General features: G+C 34.6%; 1 protein-coding gene across 1 annotated transcript in view; it reads left to right on the top strand.

The window, feature by feature from the left end:
• Positions 1-9462, top strand: part of LOC107723307 (cyclin-G-associated kinase-like) — a 41860-nt gene extending 32398 nt beyond the window's left edge. Inside the window, 7 exon segments of the mRNA XM_016531870.1 lie at positions 966-1100; positions 1243-1416; positions 2702-2788; positions 2867-3127; positions 5962-6110; positions 6218-6394; positions 7571-9462. Of these exon segments, the coding sequence (XP_016387356.1) occupies positions 966-1100; positions 1243-1416; positions 2702-2788; positions 2867-3127; positions 5962-6110; positions 6218-6394; positions 7571-7672 (1085 nt within the window). The 3' untranslated portion in view covers positions 7673-9462.
• The last annotated feature ends 642 nt before the right edge of the window (positions 9463-10104 follow it).

Below are 10104 nucleotides of genomic sequence, written 5' to 3'. Positions count from 1 at the left end.
TACAGTGGGTATAGAAAAGAATCACCCCCTTTAAAATAATCACATTTTGTTGCTTTGCAGTCTGAAATGAAGATGAACACAGTTTTTGTTTTATCTGCTGTATTTACTCAGAGCAACTTATAACATCCAAGTGAAAGATATAACACCAACATGAAAAAAATAAAAAAAACAGAATCACTGATTTGGAAAAAGGATCACACCCTCCTAAAAAATGACTTGTAAACTCAGTCAGGTGTAGCTAATCATCTTCTCAGTGGCACACAAAGCCATTTGACTTCCAGCTGTGATCAGCTGTACTCATTTTGATCAGCTCAGCATGAAAAGAGCTTTCCTGGAGCATTTCAGTCCTTGGTAGTGCAACTGAAGCAAACAATCAACTATGGGTGGCAAGGCACTGTCAAAAGATCTCCCCCAGACTTAAACCCCACTGAAAATCTGTGGAATGACATGAAGACTGCAGTCCACAAACACTCACCATCAAATTTAACTGAACTTGAGGAGTTCTGCAAAGAAGAGTGGGCAAATATTGTAAAGTCTAGATGTGCAAAGATAGTAGAGACAAATCCCAACAGATTAAAGGCTGTAATTAAAGCAAAAGGTGGTTTAACGAAATACTGACACAAGCGCGTGATCCTTTTTCCAAATGATATGATTATTATTATTTATTTATTTTTTCTGACATGTTGGTGTTATGTCTTTCACTTGGATGTTATACGGAGTAAATACAGCAGATAAAACAAAAACTGTGTCCGTCTTCATTTCAGGCTGCAAAGCAACAAAATGTGATTATTTTAAAGGGGGTGATTCTTTTCTATACCCACATATATTATTTTCTTTTCTGTTCTTTTAATGTTGGGGTAAAATATCACCTGGACATGTTGTTTGTAAATTTGATATATTATTACTATTATTATTTTACATTTTAAGAATGTATTTTCTAAATTATACTGACTTTCTTTCTGTAGACTTCTTTGACCCCTTCGGTGTGGGGTCGGCCTCTGCAGGGTCCGATCTGTTTGGTGACCTCCTGGGGTCAGACAGTGCTAGTAGTGGGTTCAAAGCTCCGCCTCCTGCATCCAACTCCAGCCTCTTTAACCTTAGTGAGTTCCGCTCTGATTTACATATAATTCAAACCATTGGAATACTTAATAACATGTTATTCAGTATAAAAATAATCGCCTTATTTAAAATGGACACAAAAATTGTGGTTATTGAGAGGGAAGTTCTGTGCTGTTTTCAAAGCAAACTTCGGGGTGTCTGAAAATGTTTTGCCAGATAAGTTATCAAGCGAGACTCCGAAGATGACATCATCAGCGAGTCAGCCTGATCTGTTAGGTGGCTGGGAAAACTGGACCACAGGAGGAACCAGCACGACTAGTAACATGACCACTGCTGCCAGCAAACCTACTATGAGTGGTAATCAATCAGTCATTCATTCAGATAACCAAAACAGTTACTTTGTTTAGGTCTAGTCTAATTTATTATTAGTTAATGCATTAATTAAGATTAAGTAACATGGAGCAATATATTTTGGTTGCACTTTATTTGAAGGTGTCGTTGATACAGTATAAATGTATAATTATGAAGTAAAATTTATTAACAACGTACTTAGTATAGGATTAGGATTTGGGCTTACAGTTTATTTTACAGTACGTACACTTACCTGTACTTACAGTGTACGCACATAAGAAAGTATTGGATAATATAAGGTAATTACATGGGTTAGGGTTAGGTTTAAGGGTAGGTTCAGGGTTAGTACCTAGTTAATACCCAGTTATTGTAATTTCTATAACAAGTACATAGTATGTACATGCGGAACAGGACTGTAAAATAAAGCTCCCGGGTTTGGTTTAAGGTTAGTTTCTTGTAATTATGTGTAATTTACTGTTATTACTATAGTAAGAACATGCAACATAACAAGGAAAAAATAATGAATTACCTACATTTTTACAGCATTTATTAAACTTTGTTAATGTTAGTTAATAAAAATATCCATGTTAGTTCACAGCTGTTATTGAAGTATCATTGAGATATATTTACTATTAATAATAACAGTTATTAATAATAATAATATATAATATTATAATAATAATATTTACTATTATTATTTTGAAATAGTTGATATTTTTATGTTTTCCGTTTTGTTTAATTTGAAAGTTGTATTTTTTTTTTTCAATGTCAAATTTTTATTTCAGTTTTATTTTTAGTTATTTTCATACATTAAGATAAAATGACAAATGTTGCCTTGACAACTAGCTGAAATAAAATAAGTTTAAAGTTTTTTTATATTTCGTTTTATTTTTTAATTTTTAAATTTTCTTTACTTTTTTAAAATTGTTTTATGGTTTTAGTTTACTTTGAATAACCCTGGTTCACAGTGCATTAACTAATGTTAACTAATACATTTTGAAATGTATTAGTAAATGCTGAGACTACCATTAACTAAGGTTAATAGATGATTTTGTTCATTGTTAGTTCATGTTAACAAATGTACTTAACTAATGTTACCAATTGAAACCTTATTGTAAAGTGCTAACGTTGAGTTTAACCATTACTCTGGTCATACAATCAAATATTTCCTAAGTTTACTAGCCAATCAGATTTCTTGTTTAATCATTAGACTGCTCACAATCCAGTTGCGGCAGCCCATAAAGCATTTAAAACGTTTCTTTTGTAACCCATTGACTTTGTGTTTGTACAGCCTCAGGAGTCTCATCTTTCTCCAAGGCCAAATCTCAAAGCTTTGACCCCTTCGCAGACCTGGGTAACCTGGGCTCAACACTGCCTGGTATGTTTGTTTACTCTTTACCAGACTGCTTTCTCACATATCACTCGTATCATGTACCTAACACTGATTTGTGTTCAGGCTCGGCCAGTACTGGTTTCTCTGGCTCAGGTTTAAAAATGGCGCCCTCTGCAGGAGGCCCTAAGAACTCAGGTCAGCAGTGGCAGCAGGCTCCTCGGCCCTCCTCTGGCCCCAGCAAACCCTGGATGCCTCCAAGCTCGGCACCCAGAACGCAAACCCAGCGCTCCAAACCCACCACCCAACCGGCTAAACCAAACTACAAGCCCAGCTTCAGTGTGATCAGTGGACGAGAAGAGAGGGGGATCCGTGGGCCAGGCTTTGGTACGCTTTCACCAGTTTCAGAACAAATGTGCATGAAAATTGGGGAAAAAACAATCATATATACATACATACATACAGGGACGTTTCCTCAAAGGAGCAGCCAGTGCCTCCTCAACAAATTGGGTGAGAATTTTTTTTTACCAAAACCCCCCCCCACAAATATTAATGGGAAGATTAATTAAAAAGCAAGTAAACAACTCACCCACTTAGATATCAGTGCTTTGTCATGTCAAAATCAAACCTGAAAGGACTTGAAAAGACAATCTGTGAGGGTTTTTTAGTGAGCAGTCGGTTTGGTGAAATTTGGGACATCTCCATGTCTGTGACCATCATGACACCTACAGCGTTTAATGAGCTTTGATGACTAATGATCCAAAAATAAGCTGACTTTTAAACAGAACAGCTGAACAAGTAAAATATAGATACCGTATTGTCCCGAATATAAGACGATATTTTTTTCTTGGAAATACATCTGAAAAAACGAGGTCGTCTTATATTCAGGGTCTATACTTTCACATGTCATTATAATCAGGGTCGTCTTATATTCGGGCCAATACGGTAATATAGTAATCTGAAATTTGTTACTGCAACTTGTAGTTATTATTTTGGAATGAATGTAAAACTGCTTAAAGGCATGATGAAAAATTAACTTGGTTTTAACAAATAGAACATTAATTATGTTGTTAAAGTAAAAATACAAAATAGAATAATAGTTTTTTTTTTTTTTTTGATAGCGCAAGTAGGGCTGGGCGATTAAAACGATAATTATCGCAATATAATTTTCCTCGATAAAACGATAATGAGAGTTCGTTAAATGTTCGATATAATGTTTATGCGCCAAAAACAGAACAAAACAGCACTACTCATTTGAGCCGTGCCACACGGAGCATTTATCTGCTCGACTCAAAGATCAAACTGCAGCGCAAGCTCACTAGAGCAGATGTGTTCACTCGCTGATGAGTCTGTCACTCGACACTAAACAGCGCTGTGAGATCCAGTGTGAAGCGCTTGAATTCAGAGAAGAACACAAATGACTGATTTAAACTAGTTTAAAGGCAGATGAAACAGCGCTGACAAACAGGAGAAACACTGTGAGCAACGATACAGTCAGAAGGCTTTAAATCTACAAATCGCCACTGATTTCCGTGGATTTACTGTAGGAACACTAACTGCACCATGGTATTGTGGCAGAAATGTGGGATATTCATTTATTTTATTATATTATAGTAGTTGAATTGTATTATATTATTATTGTAGACATGTATTAAATGTATTCAAGGAGTAATGTAATATAATTACAGTATTTTTTTGTGATTAAGCTAAGCGTTGTGCAATTATACTGAATGTATTTAGACTACTGTTTTTCATACAAATACCCAGAAATAGGCTTGTCGCGATAGACGGTGCTGACGGTTACGTCACTTGCCCACCGCGTCACCGACCCCCACCATCGTTTAGATTTTTTTATAGTAATAAAAATCATTTAGTTCAGTAAAAGAACAGACACTGCAATTAAAAACTGAACGCGGCTGCTCAATGCAGCGTGCTGAACGACAGTCGCATCACAGATCAGATTTCATTTCTCCAGTGAGGAGAGTGAGTCGAGCTGACTGACAAGAAGAGTGAGGTGAGACAGACAAGACGATCGCAGATTATTTAGTTTCGAAACGAAATGCAAAAGTGCCTGTTTAGCAATATTTTGGATTTTGAAAGCCTGTTGACTTTTGCCGTTTATCTAAGGTGATTTTGGAAGTTTTTTTAAACATTTGTTTCTTATTTAATTGGTTTCACATTGTTTGCTGATTTTTACTTTATTTAAACTTTGTGTCATTTATTTATTTTATTTGACATCAAGGTGTATGCCGTGCCTCCAAGCTTTCTTACGTTTCTTATTTATTTGGTTATATATTATACGTTTACTTGTTTCCAGTTTTGTGCATTTAAACTTTATGTAAGTTATTTATTTTATATTAGGCATAGCCTGCCCTATAGCATGGTGTATTTTTATTTGTTTTGTTAATAAAAGTTCTATGTTTTATATATACGCTAAAGTGAGTTTGACGTTGTATTTTGTTGTTGCATTCAAGCAATGGACGCCTAATTGCCGCTAATTCTAAAGTGAAAGTAAAATGCGCACTGTGCTTTTAAGCTATTTAAAAGCGAAGGAAAAGAGGGAAAATTCAAACGAACTAAAAACGAACAATTGCTTTACTCAATTGCCCCTATTTGAAAGTGAAAGTAAAATGCACACGCCGCTTTTACAAGCTATTTAAAAGAGAAGGAAAGTGAGGAAAAGAGGGAACGCTCCGCCCCAGTGGTGATACCGGTGATACCGGTGTTGTCACACGTCGATTAACCGGTGGGAAAATTTCCTCACTGTCACAACCCTACCCAGAAACAATATAGTTTCAATTTTTCCATGGTACTGAGGTGCTGCATGTGTGGTTTTAACTGTGATCTCATGATCTAAATGTATGCTACTATGGAAGACCAATGGTTAATTTTAATAAAACTCAGAAATTAAAACATTTTGTAAAGAATAATTACATTTCACCATATAGAAATGAGGTTGTTACAATTTTTACAGATGTTACTGTTTTTGATAATGAACATAAATTTACATATGCATCATTACATAATTTATCGAGATCATGTTTTGGCTATATCGCCCAAGTGTAAGCAATGTTTATTTTACCTGGAGAACATCACTGGTTTCAAATATCTGATTGTCAGTATTAAAGCTTTAAAATATTGTATCTCTAATCAAGATTAAGTCAGCCTCTCTGGTGACTAAATGCAATAATTATCACGGCCTGTTTGTTTGCGTTCTTTAGGTCCAAAGCCCAAAGTGAAAGAAGATGACTTTGAGGATCTTCTATCCACACAAGGTTTTGGCTCCAAAACTGACAAGAAGATGCCCAGAACTATTGCTGAGATGAGGAAGCAGGAGCTGTCTAGAGACATGGACCCTCTCAAACTTCAGGTATAACTGTTTAACACAATTTAAAAAAAAATTTTTTCCCTCTCCTCAAGAACATACTTGCATGTAGATGTGCTTTGGGCTTGATGATGCTGTTGTTTGTATGTTAGATCTTAGATTGGATCGAGGGGAAGGAGAGGAACATCAGAGCGCTGCTCTCCACGCTGCACACGGTCCTGTGGGAGGGAGAGACCCGCTGGAGACCCGTCACCATGGCAGATCTGGTCACACCTGACCAGGTGAAGAAGGTCTACAGGAAGGCTGTGCTTGTTGTGCACCCAGACAAGGTTTGATTTACATTCACATATTTACAACTTGTATAAACCATTTTTGTAACAGTAAATCGATATGTTCTGAAGTCGACATGAATTCAAAATTGGCCCTCAAGTCTTATTGCACAGTTTGTCAGTGCACATTATGCGTTTAATCTTTTCATCACAATGCAAAAATCTGGCCTCTAAAATGATTTTTTTTCTGCTGAAACAACTGAAATACAAACTTTATCAGATAAAACAACTTTATTGTTTTATTTGTTGTTTGTTTATAATTTGTTTTTTTATTTTTATAGTTTTCTTTTTATTTCAAGAAAATAATGATTAAAGCAAAATGTTAGTTATAATTAATATGTTAATCAATATATTAAATATTAATTGAAACAATATATGAATAAATAATATGGATACAAAATTATAGACGATGTTAATAAAATAATAAAATGACAATTTTATTGTATGTATGTGTTTGTTTATGTTTTTGTCATTGATGTTTATTATTTTATTGTTTATTTATTTTGTAATTATTTATTGTTTGTTTTCTTTTCATTTCAGACATGTGATTTGGGGGGGGGATTTTTTATATTCAAGAAAATATTTATTTTTAATTTTTTAATATATTAAGCAATTGATGAATTATTAATGAAAACAATATATGAATAAATATTATGGATACAAATATTTATTGACAGTAATACAAATATTAATGTTTATAAAACGTATTGTATGCATTTATTTTATTAATTAATATTAATTTATTTGTTTATTCTTTTATTGTTTATTTATGATTTATTTGTAAATTATTGTTTTCATTTCATTTCAAACAATGGGGGGGGGGAGAATATATTTATTCATTTTTTATGATATTAATAAATATATTAATTATTAATAAAAACGATATATGAATATGGTTACAAATTTATTGGTAGTAATACAAATATCAATTCATATTATTTGTCATAAAAAGCAGCTTTGTCATTTTTGAAGGTCCAAAAAAATTATTTGTTTAATTTGCATGGATGCACTATAAATCCCATAGCATACATTAAGAAACAAATGGGGTCAGTTCTGATTTCATTCTGACTTTTTATTCAGCGCTAAAGAATTACATTCTGATTACACACTGTTGGTGTGACTCTCATCTTTGTATCCAGGAACTATGGAGAAATAACTTTTTTTCTGGTCTTCCAGGCTACAGGTCAACCATACGAGCAGTACGCTAAAATGATCTTCATGGAGCTGAGCGATGCCTGGTCTGAGTTTGAGAACCAAGGAGCCAAAGCCCTGTTCTGAGCGTGCTCAGTGAGCGTCTGCCAGGAGCGGCGGGCCCCCTACAGGCAGCCTGAGGCACAGCGCTCTCTCCATACACACAGCTCTGAGAGAGAGATCAGTCAAGAGGAAGAAAACAGACCTCTTTCTGCTTGAGGACCTGAACTGTGATGTGCTCTTCTGAAGAGTGAAACCTGTGGCGCTGGATTTCTCCTCCTTCAAAAGGGGAACGTGCCAGCATCCTTTTGCCATTTGTAGATGATTAAAAACCATGCGCGCACACACACACAAACACCTGAGACTACAGTCTGTGTCTTGCACTTCAAAAGAACTCCAAAACAGATGGTTTCTGGGACGAAGACAAAATGATTATCACTGATTTTTTTTTTCTTGTCATTCTATGCATCACACGTTTTTCACTTTTTGTTTTTCAATCAGCGTGGCTTGTCAATTACTGATGTAAATAATGACTCGACGTGTGTGTGGATCATGTTCATATAAAGCTAAAGCAGAGGTTTTGACTTCTGTGCTCCACGATGTGAAGGCTTTTCATCACTTTCACTTCAGTTTTATCATGTTTTCACTGATCGCTAGTGTTAATTCTTTCTAGGCACCTCGTGGGAAGGTGTATTTGTGGGTTCAATTTCTGCAGTCCAAAGTGTATTTCAGTGGCCGAAAACAAACTTAACATCAACAAAAAGTGTGAGCTTTCCATATATTTTTTTTATCTAAAGGACCAATCAGAAATGTCTGTATTATTTATTGTTTTGAAAGCTGTACATGGCTAATCGATGGATATAAAAAGGACTAAAATAACAAATTTATTGCAAACGGTGGAACAAGCAAGCTAACCCTTTTGCAAAACTAAAATCATTCCAAAGCATCTACTAATATGAATGTGCTTTTTAAGATTATTGCTGGAATGTAAATCTTTTTTTCTTATTATTCTTGTACCATTATCATATTTTCCACAATATTCTATTTGATGTTTCCATAATCTCTTAATAATGACACTAGAAAGTTTGCACCGGTCCCTCAGGACATCAGGCCGAATTCAGTGTCCAATTGAAAAAAAGGAAAATGTCTGCTACAACTTAATAGACAATGAAGTGAGGGTGGAAATGAATATTGTTTTTATATATAGACCTAAATCAAGGACTGGATGAAAATGCTGATTCGTAAAGATTTGGCAAGTCGAGTTCTGTAACCTGCTGTATTTCTGCGATTATTCATATGATGCTTAAGGGCGATACGGTCGGACTAAACAAAACCAAAACCTTCATGTGTGTTACTGGCTTCTGAGAGTTCATCCATTAGTTTAGAGGGAAAATGTTTGCTGTTAAAGGGACTGAGGGGCTGGTTCAGATTGTCATTTCACCGTTTTGAGTGATTTTTGAAATGTTTTGGCTTATTCACCCTCCACCAAAGTCATAAACGATCATAAATGTTTCATACTGGACTGTGGCACTGGTGTTCAAAATTTTTCTTGGTTGTTTAATTTGTGAATAAGTTGAATGGGCTCTGATTGAAATTAATGACTGAATTTAGTCTAGAAATATATTGCCTTATTCTGTGAATATATACTTATCTTCCCCAAGAACTGAACAATGCTGCTGCATTTTGGTGGAGCGTGAATATCTTTTAATAAGACACATTTTCTCTCTTTTAGCCCACTCGGCTTTCCTTTGGATGTCAAACTAGTGTTTTTCACAAGCTGTCTCCTGCGATGGAGAACAAAATCATAACACCACGGTCTTAAAGATATTTTTGTCATGTTTCTCTCAGATTTTGACCAATAAACCCTAATCATGGTTTGGGTTTAGACTGTCTCTTTTATTGCAATTTTATTTATTTATTTTATTATTATTAGTCATTAATACAACTGCATTTTAGTGCCACGTTGAAAGGAGGATAATAAATTGAGAATAATCAAAATGAGGAGAATAAAATCTAATTAGTTTGTCACCTAATGATGAGTAAAATAAGTCAAATTCCTGTAAGAGAATTTAGGTCTGCAAGTATGGCGAGACCTACTGTATTTTCTTTAAAGTAAAGTGGAATATTTGTCATTCAGATGACATGAGTTCTATTTGACACAGCATACTGCCATACTACGAATACATTTTTGCAGTATGCAGAGCGGGTCAGATTACTTACAAATTGTAGTCCGTTACTGATTCCAAATTACATGACAAAAATTGTAGTCAGTAACTTAATCCATTACATTACACATTTTAGGTAATCTAATCAGACTACTTTCTGATTACTTTTGACCGTTTAAATAGGATAATCTTGTACCATATTGATATTAAAATACAAAGAGTAAGAAAATATATTGCATTCATTGTAATTAACAACATGACGTGCATTGAGCATTACATTATGCCAAGGTTTCCCAAACTGGGGTTCATGAGTTTAATGGAAAGCAAATAATTATTTAAATTATAAAAAATTAA

Source organism: Sinocyclocheilus rhinocerous, unplaced genomic scaffold (assembly GCF_001515625.1).
Source record: "Sinocyclocheilus rhinocerous isolate Xijiao unplaced genomic scaffold, SAMN03320098_v1.1 scaffold665, whole genome shotgun sequence".
Lineage (NCBI taxonomy): Eukaryota > Metazoa > Chordata > Actinopteri > Cypriniformes > Cyprinidae > Sinocyclocheilus > Sinocyclocheilus rhinocerous.
This window is presented reverse-complemented; position numbering and strand designations above follow the sequence as displayed.